At 33.4% G+C, this 20,358-nt stretch overlaps 2 protein-coding genes across 2 annotated transcripts; both read left to right on the forward strand.

The window, feature by feature from the left end:
* Positions 1-4,838: 4,838 nt before the first annotated feature.
* On the forward strand, positions 4,839-10,072 carry LOC126707026 (probable amidase At4g34880). The gene is made up of 5 exons (XM_050406611.1): positions 4,839-5,399; positions 7,307-7,521; positions 8,779-9,018; positions 9,145-9,340; positions 9,589-10,072. The coding sequence occupies exons 1-5, from the start codon at positions 4,839-4,841 to the stop codon at positions 9,943-9,945; spliced, it is 1,569 nt and encodes a 522-aa protein (XP_050262568.1). The 3' UTR covers positions 9,946-10,072.
* A 2,819-nt stretch (positions 10,073-12,891) lies between these two features.
* LOC126707184 (probable amidase At4g34880) lies at positions 12,892-16,837 on the forward strand. Its single transcript, XM_050406779.1, has 5 exons — positions 12,892-13,490; positions 14,777-14,991; positions 15,286-15,528; positions 15,747-15,945; positions 16,341-16,837. The coding sequence occupies exons 1-5, from the start codon at positions 12,966-12,968 to the stop codon at positions 16,695-16,697; spliced, it is 1,539 nt and encodes a 512-aa protein (XP_050262736.1). The 5' UTR covers positions 12,892-12,965; the 3' UTR covers positions 16,698-16,837.
* Positions 16,838-20,358: the final 3,521 nt, after the last annotated feature.

Consider the following 20,358-nt stretch of genomic DNA (forward strand, 5'->3'; position numbering starts at 1 on the left):
GTTTAATTGAATTGTAAATTGATATATAAAAAATTAGATATTTTATTTTCTGACAATAATTATAAGGGAATATTTAGCTTGGATTATTTTAATTAATTTAATCACTAAATATGATTCAATTGCTTTTTGTAATAAATTAATGTTTAATTAAATTAAAATAAATTTGATTAGTTTTAAAGCAGTGGGATGGTTTCTCCCCGTGCCTTAAGTGCATGTGGAGTGTTGTGGCCTCGGTTTGAGTGGAGAGAAAAATTGCTTAATTGAATCATAAATTATTATATAAAAAATTAGAAATTTTATTTCCTGACAATAATTATAAGGGAATATTTAGCTTGTATTATTTTAATTAATTTAATCACTAGATATGATTCAATTGATTTTTATAATAACTTCATGTTTAATTAAATTAAAATAAAGTAGAAGTTGATTATTTTTAAGCCAATGGGATGGTATCTGTCCATGCCTTAAGTGCATAGGGAATGTTGTGGCCTCAGTTTAAATGACCATTAAAAATGGTCATTTAAACTGAGGCCACAACATTCCCTATGCACTTAAGGCATGGGCAGATACCATCCCATTGGCTTAAAAATAATCAACTTCAACTTTATTTTAATTCACTAAATATGATTCAATCGCTTTTTGTAATAAATTAATGTTAAATTAAATTAAAATGAAGTTGATTAGTTTTAAGCCAGTGGGATGGTATCTCCCCATGTCGCCTCAGTTTGAGTAGAGGGAAGGGGTATTTATGTAGTATTTCTAGTTATTTTAAAAAATAAGTTCGATTTAATCATCATCCACCATATTTTCAAATAGTGGCATTTCTAAAAAGTCCATACAAAGAAAAGGAGATATTTCACCTAGATGATAGGGAGGAATGAAAGGACGACCTTTAAACTAATGGGGGCCATGGCCCCTGATTTTTTTTTTTTTTTTATAAATATTATTAGTATTATTTTGGAAGTCTAAATTCAAAAAAAATTATTAATCTCTCTAAAAAAAAAAATAGTCATTTCAAATTAAATGTTGGTCTAAATAATCTTAAAAAGAAAATGGTTATTTGAGTCAAAAGTGTTTTATATTATAGTTTGCTTGTTTTATGTTGTTTGAGTGCCTTTAGTTTTGTTTGTATATATGTTTGATAAAGATCAATAGCTATATTATCAATCAAGTGTTTAAATTTCAAGTTATTGTAGTATTAAATTATGCATAAAAATTAGTTTGTAGATTAAATAGTAAATAACATCTGAATAATATGAAATTTGACATGCTTGTTAAGAATATAAAGAATATATAATTCAATGATTAGATTTTCAAAATACATAGTCATGTTAAATTTATTAGTGAGAGTTGTAGTCTTAGGTTATTACCAAGTTTATAGCCAAACTTTATCTTAAATAAATTCTACTCATGCACACCAAAGTAACCAAGGGGTAGTATTTATGTACTAATATTTTTAACTAGTTAAAAAAATAAATACATTATGTTTATAGTCACAACATAATTACAACTTATAGCGTTCACTTCTTGTTATAGTTTTTTATCATCAGACCAAGACATACACACATCGAAAAACTCACTAACATCAAGACTGACGTCATCTGATGACATCATCTTGTCATGTCATCAGACATGCAAGTATAGCCACGTTAGCCTTAGTCCACATCATTGACGCGTCATCATAAGACAATAGTGCCTTTACAGCCTGATCCGTGACCTGACTCGGACTGTGTAGATTGTTGATCGTGCTGATTGTTGACTTTGACCTAATCATTGACTTAAACTTATTGCATTGATCTTTGACCAAAAGTCAAAATTTTTGATATGGCCTATCTTGCCCAATTTTTTCGAGTAGATTTTGATTTTGGACCCTGTTTCTTCATTTGAAACTCTTAAATTATTCAATTAGCACATTCTTTATCGAGGTTTCTTTAAAGGCATTCTTCAAGGTATCTCCAAGGGATCTTCTCATGCTTACCCAACCTCAAGACTTCATAAAACTTTCGCCTTGAGTTTGAGGGTGGGTGTTAGAGATATATTAGACATATTAGCCCAAAGTAATAGGCCCAAGCCCACTTTTGCTTGTACTAATAGTCTAGGGCTTAGTCACTATGGAAGACTAAATTTTGAGTTTGAAATAAAGTCAAACAAGTAAAATAGTTTCACAAATGCGAATTTGTATTGATGAATGTGTGGTACAATTTTCTGTGATTACAAAGAGTGATCCTCTAATTCAATCTCATTGAAAGATTTGTTGATTGGAATTGTGGTAATGTGATTTTGATTCGAACACCAAATATACTTCAATTTGGCTAAAGAATGGATCGAAAGTCTTTGAAACAGAATTACAATGAATATCTGGCTATGAGCTTGTTAGAAATCTTTTTTTTTTTTTTTTTTCACGTTCTTCATGTATGGTGGAAGTTCTTCGGGGCTTTGGAGGCTTGAATCCGTTGAGCTTCACCAATTTATGGTTTGTTGAAGTTTTTGAAGGCTTTTGAGCTTAATTCCAACAAACTTTGAGATCTAGAATGATGATTTGGATGATTTCTCTTTGAATGTTCTTTGTATTCGAAGGTTTATGGTGGAAGTTCTTTGGAGCTTTGGAGGCTTGAATCTATTGAGCCTCACCAATTTGTGGTTTCTTGGAGTTTCTGGAGGCTTCTGAACTTGATTCTAGTGAATTTTGAGATCTAGGAAGATGATTTGGATGATTTTTCTTTGAATGTTCTTCGTATTCAAAGATAAAGTTCTTGAAGTTTCTGGAGGCTTCAGGGCTTGATTCCAGCAGAGCTTCTACACTTTTGAATCTTCTTTGATGCTGCTTGTGGCATGGATGCCTTGGTGTCTTCTAAGATCTCTCCCAAGATGTCTATAGGAGGCAAAATTTTAAGCTAATTATAAAATGCCACATCAAAGGTTAGTGACAAATTCTAGATTAATATGTCATTAAATTAGTTAAATCAAATGACGACATGTGTTATCCAAATTGATATTACATTGGCATATTGAAATTTGCCATGTGTCACTTGGCCCACAAGATAAAGATAAATCCCCTATTCAAAGTTTATGGATAATTATCTTTATTAAAATAAATAAAATAAAATAAAGATAAATTTTCTATTCAAAATTGATGGATAATTATCTTTATTAAAATAAATAAATTAAATAGAGATAATTATTTATCTTTGTTGATCATTATCTTTATTAAAATATGAATTTAATCGAAATAGATAAATAGAGATAATTATCCCTAAGCAAAATTTGGGCCAATCAAAAGTCTACTACATATTTTCAAGCATATTAATTCAAAGTGGATCTTATTCTCTGAAACCATTATAAATAGGGGACATCCCCTATCATTTTCAACACCAAGTTTTCAAGAAGCCTAAACTTTGGAGAATTCTGTCTCAAGAATCTTTGAAGAACTTGAAGAACATTCATAGGACTTAAAGAACATTCAAAGGACTTGAAGTACATTTGAAGGACTTGAAGAACAACAAATCTCTAACAAGCTCAAAGCTAGAGATTTGTTGTGAAGATCATTTGATTCATCTTCCAGCCTAATTGAAGAAAATTTTGCGTTCAAGTCAAGACTATAAAGAAGATAGAATCAGAGGAGCACTTTTGTAAAAAAATCAAAATAGAGACTGTACTCACTACTTGATTAATACAAAATTATATTTGTGAAACACATTTTTCAATTTGTTTGATTTTCTACAATTGGGAAATTTTGTGTTTACAATGTCTTCCAAGATGTGTTGGTGTGTGTTCCAAGATGTTTTGGTGTGTGGAAATGTTTTAGGAAGGCTTCTATTTATAAGAGTTTGGGGGTGGGTGAGCGACACATGGCAGAGTCTGATTGGTGACGCATGTCATAGTCTAATTGGAGGATTTTTAAGACTTTTTCTCCAAGACACATGATATCATTTGATTGGCAGAAATGTCTTGATTTTCAAGGTGACACATGTCAGCAATTGATTTAATCGCTTATGTCATCGCTTACACGCACTGGATGTCATTACTTACATGTGCCGGATGTCATTGCTTACACTTGCTGATGTGTGGCATGTATTATTGCGTACACGCACCGTTATGTGATTGACATTTTGCATACTTTTTTTTTTTTTTTTAATGTTTTTACTTCATGATACTTGGCAAATTTCTGTTGATTCCTGAATGGTGATGGTAGAAACTAGTTGTAGTACATGGCGCTTTGTAATTGGCTGTACTTTGTGAACTTGGTAGTATGATGTGTCAACTTGTGATAGGTTGGGAATTTTCCCTCTCTACAGTCACCTATATATACTTATGTTTTGATTCATTGTAACACAGATTATTGTAACATAGGTTATTATACTACACTTTTACATAATAAAGATGTAGTCCTTAATAAATCTTCCATAGACGTAGGCCAATAAAGTTGAACCACATAACCCTCGTGTTCTCAATGTTACTATTCTATGTTTCTCCTTTCGTATCCACTCTAGTAGATACAATATGGTATAATACATCGCATTACTAATATATTTAACAATATAGACTAAACCTTAACTTGGTTACAAATAGGGAAAAAGCTTAGGTGCTCCAAGAGCAATGTTCCCTCTTCTCACATGAGAGGTGGATCGCACGTGTGGGGCCCACCCCTCATGTGAGAGGAGGGAACATTGCTCTCGGAGCGCATAAGAATTACCCTACAAATAGAATTGTGTTATAATTGTTAATTCATGTTTCAAACTATATAAGCTGTCATGGGTCCCGCAGGTTTATTTTGATTATCTATTGCCTAGCTGGTAATGTCAGTATATATACATGCTCAAATAGCTAGCCAACACTCAATGGCTACCAATGGCAACTCACGTCTTATCAATTCTCACTTCTCAATCTCATCCCTACTTTTAATTCTCCTAGCCATATTACCATCCGGGTCTCACATTATCATGGGCTATGGTTTCTCATTCAGAGAAGCAACCATTGATGACCTCCAACTTGCTTTCAAGCAAAACCAACTCACCTCGAGACAACTCGTTGAGTTTTACATTGGAGAAATCCGGAAACTCAACCCGGTCCTTCATGGAGTCATAGAGGTGAACCCAGATGCGCTATATGAAGCTGATAAGGCAGACCACGAGCGCAACGCTAAGGCACCCAGGACACTATCTGGGTTGCATGGTATTCCAATATTGGTCAAGGATACTATTGGAACAAAGGATAAGCTGAATACCACGGCTGGCTCGTTTGCACTGCTTGGCTCAGTTGTGCCTAGGGATGCTGGTGTGGTAACCAAGTTGAGAAATGCTGGGGCTATCATACTGGGGAAGGCTAGCTTGAGCGAGTGGGCTAATTTTATGTCACTTGCAGCACCTAGTGGTTTTAGTGCAAGAGGTGGCCAGGGCAAAGTAAGTTAATTTTATGTGCTTGCGAAATAATATATATATATATATATATATATATAAATAAATAAGTTCAAAGAACTCAAGATTTATATTATAAATTCGCGTTCTATGCGGACTTTTTTATTAAAAAAATATCGCACTTTTTTAAGGAACTCAATTTTTGGGAACTCGAGTTAGATGTAAAATTCTAGCTTCATGAACTTAAGTTACAAAACAGTGGTAAATTGCTAAATATTTTACAAATAGTGATAGATTACTAAATATTTTGCCTAAACATGCTGTTAGGCCATTTTCGCTAATACTTTTATTAGAAAGGGTTTGATTTACCTTTAGTACTTTTTTAGAGAGAGATAGATAATTCTCCTAATTTGAGGCTTGGTAATTACATAGTCTCACTCTCATCTCCTCAAACACTCTCTCACCCTTAAATATTAGAGTCATAAGGACCCAATTACTAAGCCTTGAATGCACCCTTACAATGCAATAAGAACACTTGGAACTTGGAAAATGTTTTTTTTTTCTTTCCAACTTTTAAGGACCGGTCTATTAATTTTTGTCTCTCCTTATTTTTATTTTTAATATTCTTTAGAATTAAACACCTTTTTGTTTTTTTTATTGATATTGACCACAATAAAATAAGGATATTTTAATGGATACCTTTAGGATATTTGTTAATGGATAATTTTTAAAAAGTCTAAATATCACTTTGATGGAAAATATAAAAATTTTATAAAAAAACTTAATTGTTTTTTTTTTCCATGGAAATTTTCTAAAAAATATTCCTAAATCAATTCCATTAGAGCATCTATTAACTTTTTCCCATAAATGAATTTTAGTGAATTTGAGAATGATTCCACTTGCTTATACAAAGTGAAGAGCTACTGAATTTCAGCACTTAACTAACAGTGCTCGAGTTATGTCTTCACGCGCCATTCGTTATATCTGTTGTTGTCTGGAGATTCGAGATACACGTGAGGTTCCTTACTTTGTTAACAACATTTGTATCTTAAACACTGCTCAACCTTCTGCACCACTTAAAAAAAAAAAAAAAAAAAAAAAAAAAAAATAAAACGTATGTATCTATTTGACTATTTCATATTATATCATAGTCTAATAACATTGGCTATACTATATATATATATATATCTCTCTAGAATTTGCACTCTGTTGTGTTCTTCTGAAATGTTCACATGAAGACGTCAAATTCTGTAAGACCCTCTTAGTCTTTAACTCTCTAACTCTCTGTTTCATAAATATGACATTTTTTTTTTTTGTTGGTATTTATTTACTGTTCATGAATATTATCCCTAAATTAAAAATAGTAGTTAGATATCTTACAAATTTGTTTACAAACTTACACAATTCAATCTCAAGTTGATATAATTATAATATTAGATATGCTTTAATCGAAATGATCATACTTACAAGCTTGTTTCCTAACATATTATTATATTTGAACTAAGCTCATTTTGCAAGCAAGTTTAAATGGAATTGGATTGTTTACGAAATAAATGAATATAAAGTAAATATTTCCCGAGCCAAACCTGAATTATTAATAAAACATATATATCATTTCATTTACAACTCTACCAGACAATATAAATCCCAAACCAAAAATGTAATCGTTCTCAAATTCTCAATTTTAGCATCTAATTTTCAACAGACATCTATAAAAAACAACCTTAAAAAAAGGGGGGAAACCAGAGTATACTCTGGTTTAAGATTCTGAAACTCAAGTAAACTTAAATATTAGCGGGAATTTGGCCAGAAAAAAATTTGACAAAGTAAGCTAACAGGAAACACTAACAAACTATATATATAAATATATATATATACTTTTATTAAAAAAAAAAAAAAAAAAACTATTTACTAAATGTGACCAAGACCTAATGTTTTGCTATTGCATGCAGAACCCTTACGTTTTATCAGTAACTCCTTGTGGGTCAAGTAGTGGGCCAGCAATATCAGTTGCGGCAAATCTGGTAGCAGTGGCACTTGGGACCGAGACTGATGGCTCAATCCTATGTCCTGCCAGTTTTAACTCAGTAGTAGGCATCAAGCCAACAGTTGGGCTCACCAGCCGAGCAGGGGTCATCCCAGTCTCTCCTAGGCAGGACACTATTGGGTATGTGATTTTACACTTTCCATTGTGAAATTATAAGAGCGCTTGCATCATTCCATGAAAAATGGCTTAAATAAAAAATTTTGGCCAATTAACCTTAAAAATCACTTACATCAGTTCGTGTAAAGTTATGCATCTATGGTCCATTTTCCATTTTAACTATAATAGTCATGTAAATTTACATAGTTACTATAATTGTGTATATGCATATTTTATTTATTCTTTGTGTTTTTCGAAAATGAAAGAAGAGAGTAGATAGTGGTTCTGATCTGTGAATTGAATAATACTAAAGATAGATAAACAATTAAAAAAATAATGAAAAATTGATATTTTAATAAAATAGATAATAGAAAAGATAAATAAATGTGAGTGTTTTTTAAAATTAAAGTGATTATGTAAGATAGAAAAAAAATAGATTTTTATACTAAAATAGTAAAAAATATTTGCACAAATTTATGTGAACTCTAATGTGTTCTTTGTGTTATGAAGCATTGCAACGTATTCACATTCACGTGATAGTATTTTGTATAACTATGGTATGCAACTATAGCATGTAGTGTCCACATGTCAGTGCTCTCTACCAACTATAAAACATGTAACCAATGTAAAAGGTAAATAGAAAATATTGAGGGTTAGATTTACCATTACAATTCTAAGCATCCAACTGAGCACAGTGCTCTATCTAAAATTTTCTATTATAAATATCAATCAAGTAACCCCCCGCCCTTTTTCTTATTGAGAATCTATCAATCAAGTAACTTAGATTAATAAAGTAAAATCAATTTGAACTGGTAACGTGTTTGGTCCTTCTCATCCCTGCCGCACTTGTCCAACTTTCATTGGCTAGTCTTTTTGACCTGGATTCGTCACATGTTACATGTCGAGTTTGCTACTCATATCAACATGTTGGGTAATGAAGGTTAAATTGGGCCATATAGGGCATTCTGTTCTTTCCATGGCTCCAAGCTCGGGCAGCCGCTCTATAAAGTCCATCTCATCTAATTTTGAAAAATTGCATTTGTATCCAAGGGATGTGGTATTGTTTTTCTTGCAGGGCCCAATTTTTTTGAGCCATTAAAAATTTGGCCCAAACATAACATAAAAGCTTTTGCACAGCATGATATGTCATAACATAATCATATCTATCTCTAAAAGGTTTACTTTTTTGTTTCCCTAAGGCTTTGTGTTACAATTTTCATTCACCATGGTTATGTATGTACAAATGGTCTAAATGGAGTGCCACTGTGACTAATTGAACAGGCCAATCACGAGGACAGTATCAGATGCTGTTCATGTTCTTCATGCCATTGCAGGTTTCGACTACAATGATAAAGCAACAAAGAATGCATCAAGATACCTTCCACGTGGTGGCTATAAACAGTTTCTAAATGCTTATAGGCTCAAAGGGAAGAGGTTGGGAATAGTTAGGAATCCCTTCTTTACTTCTGGCACTGGATCTCTCCATGCTAAAGCTTTTGAGCATCATTTCCAGACTCTAAGGTAAAAGAGTTCCAAGTACTAATCTAAATATAAAAAATAAAAAACAAAGAACAAAAATATTCAAGTAATAAATTGGCTTAACATAATGGCGTTGCTTTAATATGTCATAATTTTTATGTTAAAAAGGCAAGAAGGTGCAATTTTGATAGACCACTTGGAAATAGCCAACATCGATGTTATCTTGAATGTCACATTAAGTGGGGAAGTAATAGCTTTGCTGGCTGAGTTCAAACTATCCTTAAATGCATATCTAAAAGATCTGGTGATTTCTCCAGTGCGGTCCTTGGCAGATGTAATAGCCAACAACAAGTTCTCAGATGTGGTAAGTAGGAAAATTCTAAAATTACAACAAATTTTACTATACAAAACTTACAAACTTGTGTGATAATAAATATGAATGATTGGTGTCACTTCAACAATATAATAAATAAATATTTAAATTACTTATTTTCTAATGGGTGAAATATCACCAAGGTTCCTTAATTTCTTTGATCCATGGTTGGATACTCAAGCGGCATGGGTAAAGCTTGTATTTTTTATGCTAAAAATTTGACTTGAATGGACATGCAGGAAAAGATTAAGGAATATGGCCAAGCCATCTTTCTAGCATCCCAAGCCACGAATGGAATTGGTAATAATGAGAAAGCAGCATTGCTTAACTTGAAAAAACTTTCGAGAGATGGATTTGAGAAACTGATGCGTAAGAATAGGTTAGATGCACTGGTAACACCTGGTCCAGATGCTGCTTCAGTTCTTGCAATTGGGGGATTCCCTGGTATTAATGTCCCTGCAGGATATGATAATAACGGTGTGCCCTTTGGCATAACCTTCGGAGGACTAAAGGGCTCAGAGCCAACGTTGATTGAGATTGCATATGGCTTTGAGCAGGCTACTAAGATTAGAAAGCCACCTTCATTTAAACCTTGATGTTTTAGAACAACCTCTATTTTAAATTGAAGAACGTGTATTAATACCTCTTAATCATTTACTTCGATTAAACTTGTATGATCTGGTGATTTCTATCTGTCAATAAAAAGAATAAAGCATTAATATATGTTCTTATGGCAGATGATACATCGAGTATAGTATCAAAACATGCTCAAAATTAAAATGAAAAGGACTGTGACCTACAAAATTATGGACATAATAACATTAGCTCTTAAATGCTTTCCATCAAATTAACAAGGTGGCTTGATATAGTTTTAGCCCTAAGACAAAAGTATGAAGTAGACATTTTTTAATTTAAATGTCACTCCAATAATATTTATGAAACTTTCTATAATGTATATTTTTATTTAAAATATATTCTTCTTACTCGTTAAAATATAAATTGCTTCTTCTCAATAAATATAAATATATATATATATAATTAATATTTTAAATTTATGGGTTCATTTGTTTTCATGTAAAATAATTTAGGAAAATTTTCCCCCAAATTTTAGGTGTTTTGCCCACGCCCAACCTAAAATTCTGGTCAAATTGAAAGTAATTTTAATTAACCATAAAATAAGACCCTTTTATATGTAAATTGTTTTACGCATAGCCCACCCCACCCCCCACCCCCATCGAACCCAATCAACCTATTGTAACTTGCCACAACCAACTTCTCTCTCTCTCTCTCTCTCTCTCTCTCTCTCTCTCTCTCTCTCTCTCTCTCTCTCTCTCTCTCTCTCTCTCTCTCTCTCTCTCTCTCACATTGCATTTTTAGCATTGTTACAAGGAAAAACAAAAAAAAACAAATATTTGAAAAGTTTATTCTCTTTTTACCGTTCAACTCGGGTCCAATTAAGAGATTTGTAGCATAACTAATTGATACCTCCTAATTTTTCCAAGAAAGAAATTTAGGATTCAAATTTCCCTACTCTCAACTATATATGGATTTTTTTTATTAAAAAAAAAAAAATCACATGGGGCGATTGGTTCCACAATATTATAACCACAAAAGGGAGCATGTGGAGTTTTTAGTGAACTTTTCAGTGCCTCTTAGACTTTTTGGATAATTTTATTCCTTTGACCTAGGCATGATACTTGTCTATGTATGTGCAACGTATGTTAAAAGCACAGTATCGGAACACTTAAAAAATTTTCAATTTGGACCATTAAGAGCATCTCCAACAGATGTTGTATCGGGGTTTTTTGGAGAATCTATGCTACTGTTCACGCTCCAATTAGTTCGGTACACACAAAACGTAACTAAATTTTTTTTGAAGTTGCTATAGTACTTCTCAAAATCTAGAGAACACTGTAGCAACTCCAAATCAATTTTTCTTCTTAAAAAATTATACTAGCTACTATTATATCAATTCCTTCTCTCACCTCCGAATTTTTTTTTTCTCTCATTCTCCCCGTTTCTCACATAATCCAAACACAAAAAACAAAACAAAATCCAATTCTTAAAATAAAGTTGAATCATAACAAGCAAATATAAAAATTAAAAAAAAAAAAAAAAAGAAAAGAACAAGCCGATCTGAGCTTGTTTCTCACATAATCCAAACACAAAACACAAAAAAAAAAAAAAAAAAAAAAAAAAAAAAATCCAATTCTTAAAATAAAATTGAATCAGAACAATCAAATTAATATGAAAAAAAAAAAAGGCCAATTTGACCCAGCCTGGTGGTGGGGATGAGGACGAGCGATGGTGGGGCAGCGAACATGGTAGTGCTACATGGTGAATGCCGATCTCCACTAGCTTTGTCCTTTCAGTGACCTCGATCTCCACCAGTGGTAGGGCGGCGGACGAGCAGCACTCTCTCTCTCTCTCTCTCTTGTGTGGAGGAGAAAAACAAGAAAAAGAAAAAAGAAAAAAAGAAATGAAACGTGTATGGATGAAAATGAAATGAAAGAAATAAAAATAATATAAAAAATAAAAAATCCTAATTGAAAAATACTACCACAATATTTTCACAATAAATTTTAAATAACAGATTGTTATTAATTAATATTGGTGAGTAAAAAAATAATTTCAATGGTAGGTTCAAATTAGAACTAGTAACAACTTTCCACATAAATTTTGTTGTGAAAGTATTGCGTAAAATGTTGTGACCATAACCCTTCTCATTGAAAAATATAGTTGTTAAAAAAAAAGAAGAAATGATGATTAAAAAAAGAATAAACAATGAATGAAGAAATAATATTTAAATGAGATAGAGGATTTGTTGGAAAGTGGATTTGAAAAAGTGGGTAGGTAAAAACTAAATGTCACTGTTCATTCTACAAACAGTACAAAAATTTGGAGAATCTGCTGGAGATGCTTTAAGATTATTTAGCCTTTTGAAATAATTCATTCATTCATATGCTTGGTAATTATGTGTTTGTTAAGCACTATCTAAGCCTATAATTTTAATGACGAATCAATTTAAACATGCAACATTATTTAAAAATACAAATTTTTCTTATCAAATTTCAACCAAAAATAAAAAATAATCTTCTGGCAGAAGTATATCCAGAGTCCCAGACTCAAACATGCTTCAATATTTATTTTTCCTTTCATGAACGCATGCTAATTGTCTAAAATCACCTATATATAATTCTAATAGTATTTTATTTTATATTTTATTATTTATATGAATGAGCTTTGGGTAATCTCGAATCACAATAAATTGGTATCAGAACTTTCGTTATCATAATCCAATAATTTGTTAGCACTATCATAGGCACCCAAAAAACCCCGAAAAATTCAGTACCTAACTTTATAATTTTGCATAATTTACTTTGACCGAACTTTTTCAGTACTCAACTTAATATTTTTGCATAATTTTATTACTTTGACCAATACATGATGAGTACTTGTCCAACTCATTAAAAAAAAAACAAACAAACAAACACAACTTGTCTAAATTAAAATAGGACCAAAAGAAAGGGTTATGTGTAAGTCTAACGTAGTAAGTACGCAGTATGCACATGTAGTTGCACTTCTAGTCTTCTACACAAGACTACACTTCTCGAAAATGCGGACCTCGGTGTTACTTTTATTCTTCTCTGTCTTCGTCAACGCAATCAACGGCTCACAATTCACAATCACCGAGGCCACCATCGATGACATCCACCGTGCCTTCAACGAAAACCAACTCACTTCAAGGCAACTAGTTGACTTGTACTTGGACCAGATTGCAGCATTGAATCCCCAGCTTCGCAGCGTACTGGAAGTGAATCCAGACGCTCGGAATCAAGCGGAGGAGGCTGACCGCGAGCGGGAGGAGGCGGCGGCGAAAGATCAGAACTGTCGATCGTTGGGAGAGTTGCATGGGATTCCCATACTGTTGAAAGACAGTATAGGGACTAAGGATAAGCTGAACACCACGTGTGGGTCCTACGCGCTGCTGGGATCAACGGTGGCTAGAGATGCCGGCGTGGTTCAACGGTTGAGAAGAGCCGGGGCTGTGATATTGGGGAAGGCTAGTCTTAATGAATGGTATGGGCTTCGGTCGTTGGCGATTCCCGGTGGTTGGTGTGCTAGAGGTGGACAAGCAGTGGTTAGTCTTATATTTGAGTGATGTTAGATATTACTATATAGATTTTTTACTTTATAAAGTTTTTTAGTTTTCAGTTTTTACTTTTTACAGTTATTTATTTAAACTATACTGTTAATGGACATTTTTTTTTTTTTTTTTTTATACAGCAAATTTATAATTGTTGAATTGATCGTAATTCTTAATTATGTCTTTAGCTAGTAGTTGTGATCGTAACATTACAGTTAATTAATTAAAAGATAGCAACTCCAACTCCACATTGAGCTAGGCCAAAACATGTCTTGAGTTTCAAAAAGATATGTAACTCTATAGGTCCAACCAGTCAAACTCAGTCTAGACTCTAGAGTGTAAGAAGATAAATAAATCAATAAATAAGAGTGATCTTAAGATATTGCAAATTTTGCTACACACTTGTTACAAATTGAAGTGTTATTCATCACATAAATGTAATAAAATGTCCTACTTAGTGCACAATGTTTCCACTTTTGCAAGGACTAGAAAGAGATCGTGGTAATAAAATTGAGTCCGTAACTTAGACATTTATTAAATTTGTTATTAAGTTTGTAAACATTTTGTAGTAAAATTGATACTAATTCTAATATTTTCGAAGATGGCATGAACATAGACCGGATTAGGAATGAAGTTGAAATTGTTTGAGCAATATTGTGCAATATGTCGTGAAATATAAGTTGTCTATGTGTAAAAACATTAGGAATTCCATTCCAAACAGGGCATTCTAATGATAAGTGGGGACATACATTAGGAATTCCATTCCAAACAGGGCATTCTAATGATAAGTGGGGACATGTACAGACATGGACATAACACAATAACTTTTGAAAAGTTAAGACACAATACACATAACAATTAACTAATTAACTCCAAGGACAAGCCTGTAGCAGTGTCCCTAAAGCGCTGTGTCTGTGTCCAACTTGAACACGACAGAGATTTTGGCGTATCCATACTTTTTAGATAATAGATCATGTAAATTATTTGTAATGATAAGAATTGTTACACACATTTTTTTCTTGAATTCATGTTTTGAAAAACATTATTTGGAATATCCTTTTATTGTGTTTGAGTGTACCTAGGGGAACGTCTATTAGTTGCAGTTTTGCTGCTGGTTTGGGATGTTGCATTGAGTTTTTGTTGTCTGCAGCTTGGCTGCTTGTGCTCTACTTCTGCTCTTTAGTGAATAAAATTTCATATTCATCCAATATATATATAGAGACACACACACACACACAAAAGAGGTCTTCAATCATGAAATATTTTGGGGAAACATGCAGAATCCTTATCTGAAATTCGGGGGAACATGTGGATCAAGCAGTGGGTCCGCAATCTCAGTGGCAGCAAACATGGTATCAGTGTCACTGGGGACTGAAACCGATGGCTCCATCATCTGTCCAGCTGATCGCAACTCAGTTGTAGGGATTAAACCCACTGTTGGTCTCACCAGCCGTTCCGGTGTCATTCCAATCTCTCCCCGTCAGGACACAATTGGGTAAGTTAATCTGTTGCACATTGATTTTTATATATATATATAATAAATAATTAAAAAAAGGTAAAAAAACTAGCACTAGATATTGTGATAGAATAGTGGTTAAGCGATTAACTTGATCATGTCCTAGTAGCCTAAGATTTTAGGATAAATAAGAATTTAATCATGTACTAGTAGCCTAAGATTTTAGAATCAATAAGAATTTATCAAGGAGAAGTGAACTTATGTATGTGACACAGGATTGTTGCCTTTTAGGCAGAGGTTTAAGTAATGAATTTTGATTATGTGCAATTACAGGCCCATATGCAGAACTGTAACGGATGCAGTGTATGTGCTTGATGCCATTGTGGGTTTTGATCCACGAGATAATGAAGCAACAAAGGCAGCATCTGTGTTCATACCTCCAGGTGGTTATAGACAATTTCTGAATGAAAATGGCCTCAAGGGGAAGAGATTGGGTGTTGTAAGGGAACCGTTTTTGGACTCATATAATGGAACCTCTGCAATTCCAGCCTTTAAGCATCATCTGAATGTGTTAAGGTAAATTTATGCAAGGGCAGTTGTAACTTGGAAAGTAATACATATGCACAGTTCTAGCACACACAAGTTAACCCCTTCAACATAGTTGTCCAACTCTCCAACCTAGGCTATCATTGCCTTCACTAGCATATATAGCTATGAAAAAGCAAGATGATGTTGTTTAATCAAGTTCTTAGAGTGTGAAATTTAACCTTCAGTTTTATTTTGGTTATGTCAAGGCAAAGAGGTGCAACAATAGTAGACAACCTGGAAATAGCAAACATCGATGTGATTTTGGATCGCACTCAAAGTGGCGAATTAATTGCATTGCTGGCCGAGTTCAAGATTTCATTAAATGACTACCTGAAAGAGCTTAGCAACTCTAGAGTGAAGTCATTGGCAGACATAATTGCATTCAACTTGAATAACCCAGTTATAGTAAGTATATGATTCTTTGAAAGATGGACATACAGCATGATTAGCACACTAATAAGCTATTGTTGTACCAAATTGGTGAAACAACTTCCACAGATAACAATATTGGTTAGCTTTTTTTAATGATTCACAAACACCCTGTATTTTGAGGATTCAATTAGTCTATTGAAAATTCAAAATTGACCCCAAAATTTTGGGACTAAGATTTAGTAGTTTTTGTGAGGTTTTGGAAACACCTCTATATGTGGTTTTGCATTATATACTTTTGAATTTTGAACAAAATATTATGCTGATTTTTAACTCCAAGAGAATGAATAAATTATGCACCTCAATTCAATTTCACAGCTCTTTTTGTGTTTGATATATGCAGACAATTTATTTAGCTTCGGTCATTGCAGGAAAAACTGAAAGAATATAGTCAGGATGAGTTCATTGCATCGGAGAATACAAGTGGGATTGGAGAGAAAGAGATAGAGGCAATAGAGATGATGGCAAACTTGTCAAAATATGGGTTTGAGAAACTGATGAAGGACAATAACTTGGATGCAATGTTGACAATAGGCTCAAATGCTTCCACAGTACTAGCAATTGGTGGTTACCCAGCAATAACTGTTCCAGCCGGGTATGAAAGCAATGGAATGCCGTTTGGGATTAGTTTTGGGGGCTTAAAGGGTTCAGAACCGAAGCTGATTGAGATTTCTTATGCATTTGAACAAGCTACAAGGGAACGACGGCCTCCCACTTTTCTTGAATAATGGTACGAAGTGAACAACTTCCTTGAATGCTATATTTTGATAATTGGGTTGTAAATAAGGCCATATTACAATAAATATACCATGCCAAAAATAAGTGTGTTTTTATTGGAAAAATATATTAGCCATCTAAACTTGGTGAATTACATGTTTTTTTTTTTTTTTTTTTTTGAGAATGGGGTGAATTACATGTTGGTTGTTGATATTGTAACCGGAAAAATGTGATTTTGCAAGTGTTTGGATGGTTATCTTTTGGCCAAAATTAAAGTGGGACTGAGACCCACAACCAATTGTTATCAAGGCTTTCACTATCATACCACAGAAAAAAAGTTAATTCAAACAAGAACATGATCTAATAATTTTTAGCCTTGTCACAATCAATTACCCCCTGCCCCAAATTTATTAAAAAACAAAAAAAAATAAAAAATGTCACTTCCTATTTACAATAATTTTTGAGAAATGTTATATCTATGCTTGTAATAAATTCTAAATAGCAAGTGGTTAGTGGTCACGTGGGTAAAAAAAATAATATAAATTGTGGACCTAGATTCCCACTAGTACCTATCACCTAAAATTTGTTGTAAAAATGTTATTTATATAATAATTTTTCATCATTTTTAATGAAATTTCTAGCACCTAACTTTGGATAATTTTATTAGTTTGACCCACGCATGATAGATACTTGTCTAGTTAAAAATAAAAAAAATAAATAAATAAATAAAAAAGAGAAGATGACACACTTTGCACTTGTCTAAATTCAAATATAGTATTCTTAAAACTAAAGGAAAAAGTTATATTTATGTTTAATGTAGGTGTGGTAGGCCCAATAATATATATCTATATATATGTTGGGCCGGGGGCCCAATTCAAGGATATCTAGTAGTTAGAGAACAGGTAAATGTTGTTATGGAAGTCCGCATTAGTGAATGAAGAGACGGGGTTTGGTCATAAGAGTCTAAGAAGGTGGTCCGAGGAGGAATGTCTCCTCGGCTGAGCAAAGCAGAGGTCCGAAGGTATGGTCTGCCATCCAGGGCAACGTTTCGGGAAATTCTACTAATAAGGATACATGTCATGAAGGCACCGAACAAAGGGAAACAATGAAATATCTAAGAGAAAACTGGTATCACTGCATTGAATGCTTTATAGCTAACTTTCTGGCTGCATTAATGTGGAAGTGATACCTAGACAGTAATTTTCAGCCTTGCAGCTACTCCAGAGACTTTAGGAAGGTGTTGATGGAACAGGAATCAACGTTAGAAACCTGGTCTACACGTGGAGGGTGGAGATGAAAGAAGGAAGATAGTATAAAAGAGAAAGAATACCCTGAGGAGGGGAGATCGGAGAATTAAGAGAAAAACATTGTAGGAACAAGAACTTGACTTGTAACCAAATTCAAAAGAGATATATACAAGAACTGATTTCCTCGGATTGTGCCGATGACGATTTTCTTTAGATAGAACTAGTTTATTTTTGCTTTCTTGCCATCTGGGCCAACTATAATTGTTGTTTAACTCATTAGAGCCTAGTTTTATAACCAATTCTCTACAAATTCATTGTATTGGACTCTTTGAGCCTAAATCCTTTAACCCTTTGGGCTTAGGGATCAAAATCGTGCCCTTACATTTAATATGTAAGACTAAATTAATTTGGTGTCCCATGTGATAAGCACATGTAATAAGTTAGAGGTTTAATAGGATATAAAGACATATCCGTTAATGTCTTATCTGATTCATAAATTAGAGAAGCGGTTTTCTAACGTGACTCCAACTTTGATGGTGAAGTGGAGATCAAAGTAAATTAGGAAATTGGTCTTCTCTCTACTCATTAAGGTATTCAGTTTTTCCCATCATAGACTGAATCTGATTGAAGTGAGTGCATATAGCAAAAAAGGGTGAAGAAAGAGAAACCAATCCTACAAAAAATTATTATTATTCACTAAATATCAAGAGAATTGCATGAATATATCTAGGTAAGTCTCATGACTACTTTATTGTATTTTATATAAGTGTGAAATCCTTAATAGTTCTAAACAAAAAAAAAAAAAAAAATACATTCACAATAAAGATACCAAAAAATATTAGCTTTTAATAACTTAAAAAGTTACTTTATTCATTTTAACAACTCATTTTTAAATACACCGAACATCAAAATTTCTATTTCAACATACAACACATTAAAATAATATAAACAAAACAATAAAATAACATATATTACAATAAAATAACATATCAACACAATAAACAATAGCCAACAATCACAACTAACAAACCACACCTATCAGCCATTGTAACAACCACAACCCATAGCCAAATCAACCACCACCACCACCACAGCCACCAAACTCACACCCAAAATCAACCACCACCGCCACTATAGCCACCAAACCACAAGACCCATATCCAAAATCAACCACCACCGCCTCTACAGCCACCAATCCACAAGATCCACACCCAAAATCAACCACCACTACCACTAGAACCACCAATCCACAAGATCCACACTCAAAATCAACCACCACCACCACCACCACTAGAACCACCAATCCAAAAGACCCACACTCAAAATCAACCACCACCAAAGTTTAATCTCAAAGAGAGAAAATCAAAGGAAGACAAAGATGAGAAAGCTTCAGTTGTAGGGTGGTTCGGCCAATGAAAAAAAAAGGAAGAAGGGAGGAGCAGATGGTTCGGCCAATGCAACAAAGCAAGAGAGAGAGATGTGTCTAAAGAAAGACAAAAGAGAGAAAGATAAAATATTTAACCTAAAAAAGAAGATAAAATATAAAATAATAAAAGGAGAGAGAGAACCGAATAAAAAAATAGTTTTTGTTATATCATTCGGTTACAATGAGCTGCTAGAGATAGTAGCCCGTTGTAGCAATCACGCAAAATTTTTTAGCTTCACCTTCTTTGTTGTAGTGTATGTGTTTTGGTGTTTTGGTTGCTAAAATGATTATTTAATCATTTTAACAACCGTATTGTGAGTACTTTTATGGATATTTTAAGTTTACAAAATATATGTACACGCATTCCTATAAATAATATTTAAAAAAATTTAAAAAGTAATGTTTTAAATATTGTTTCGGAACCCATTTCGGTTTGTTAATTAGAACAGAATATTTCAATACCGATCTAGAATCAGTCTATTTTAATATGTCATTTCGGGTTATAGCTTTTTTTTTTTTATATTGTAGGTTGTTCATCAAAACCCATATAAATTTCTAAAAATTTTATAATTATAAGTTCATATTTTAACTAATATGTCAAACTCATTAAGCCCAAATCCCAAATATTACTTGTGGGGCCAGAAAACTTATGACCCGGCCCACTTTCCATTAGGACCCAGGGCCCGTGTCGAGGAGAGTAGTTGCCGAGGACAAGTGGAGAAAGACCAAACAGTCTAGAGATGCAGCCAAGGATGACCTTGTCCTCGGCATCCCGAGACTTCAAAGGGAAGAGAGACATGTCGTCCAAGGCAGCCTCCGAAGTGCCCTCAGAAGAAAAGGCGAGTAGAATAGGACTCACATGGGGGTACGGAGTGGGAGTGGTTCAAGGAGAAGACGTCACCTCCGCATTGAATGCGCCCACAAATGTCCTGGCCATATTAATGGGAAAAGACTCCTGAACAGTGTGGATTCGGTTATTGCAACTAACAGAAAGTAGGG

Source organism: Quercus robur, chromosome 11 (assembly GCF_932294415.1).
Source record: "Quercus robur chromosome 11, dhQueRobu3.1, whole genome shotgun sequence".
NCBI lineage: Eukaryota > Viridiplantae > Streptophyta > Magnoliopsida > Fagales > Fagaceae > Quercus > Quercus robur.

Excerpts from the sequence above, each read along its gene's own strand:
- LOC126707026 (XM_050406611.1), top strand. The coding sequence starts at position 4,839 with ATGGCTACCAATGGCAACTCACGTCTTATCAATTCTCACTTCTCAATC. Across the intron at positions 5,400-7,306 it reads CAAGAGGTGGCCAGGGCAAA|AACCCTTACGTTTTATCAGT; the intron begins GTAAGTTAATTT and ends TATTGCATGCAG. Across the intron at positions 9,019-9,144 it reads CATCATTTCCAGACTCTAAG|GCAAGAAGGTGCAATTTTGA; the intron begins GTAAAAGAGTTC and ends TATGTTAAAAAG.
- LOC126707184 (XM_050406779.1), top strand. The coding sequence starts at position 12,966 with ATGCGGACCTCGGTGTTACTTTTATTCTTCTCTGTCTTCGTCAACGCA. Across the intron at positions 15,529-15,746 it reads CATCATCTGAATGTGTTAAG|GCAAAGAGGTGCAACAATAG; the intron begins GTAAATTTATGC and ends GGTTATGTCAAG. Across the intron at positions 15,946-16,340 it reads ACTTGAATAACCCAGTTATA|GAAAAACTGAAAGAATATAG; the intron begins GTAAGTATATGA and ends CGGTCATTGCAG.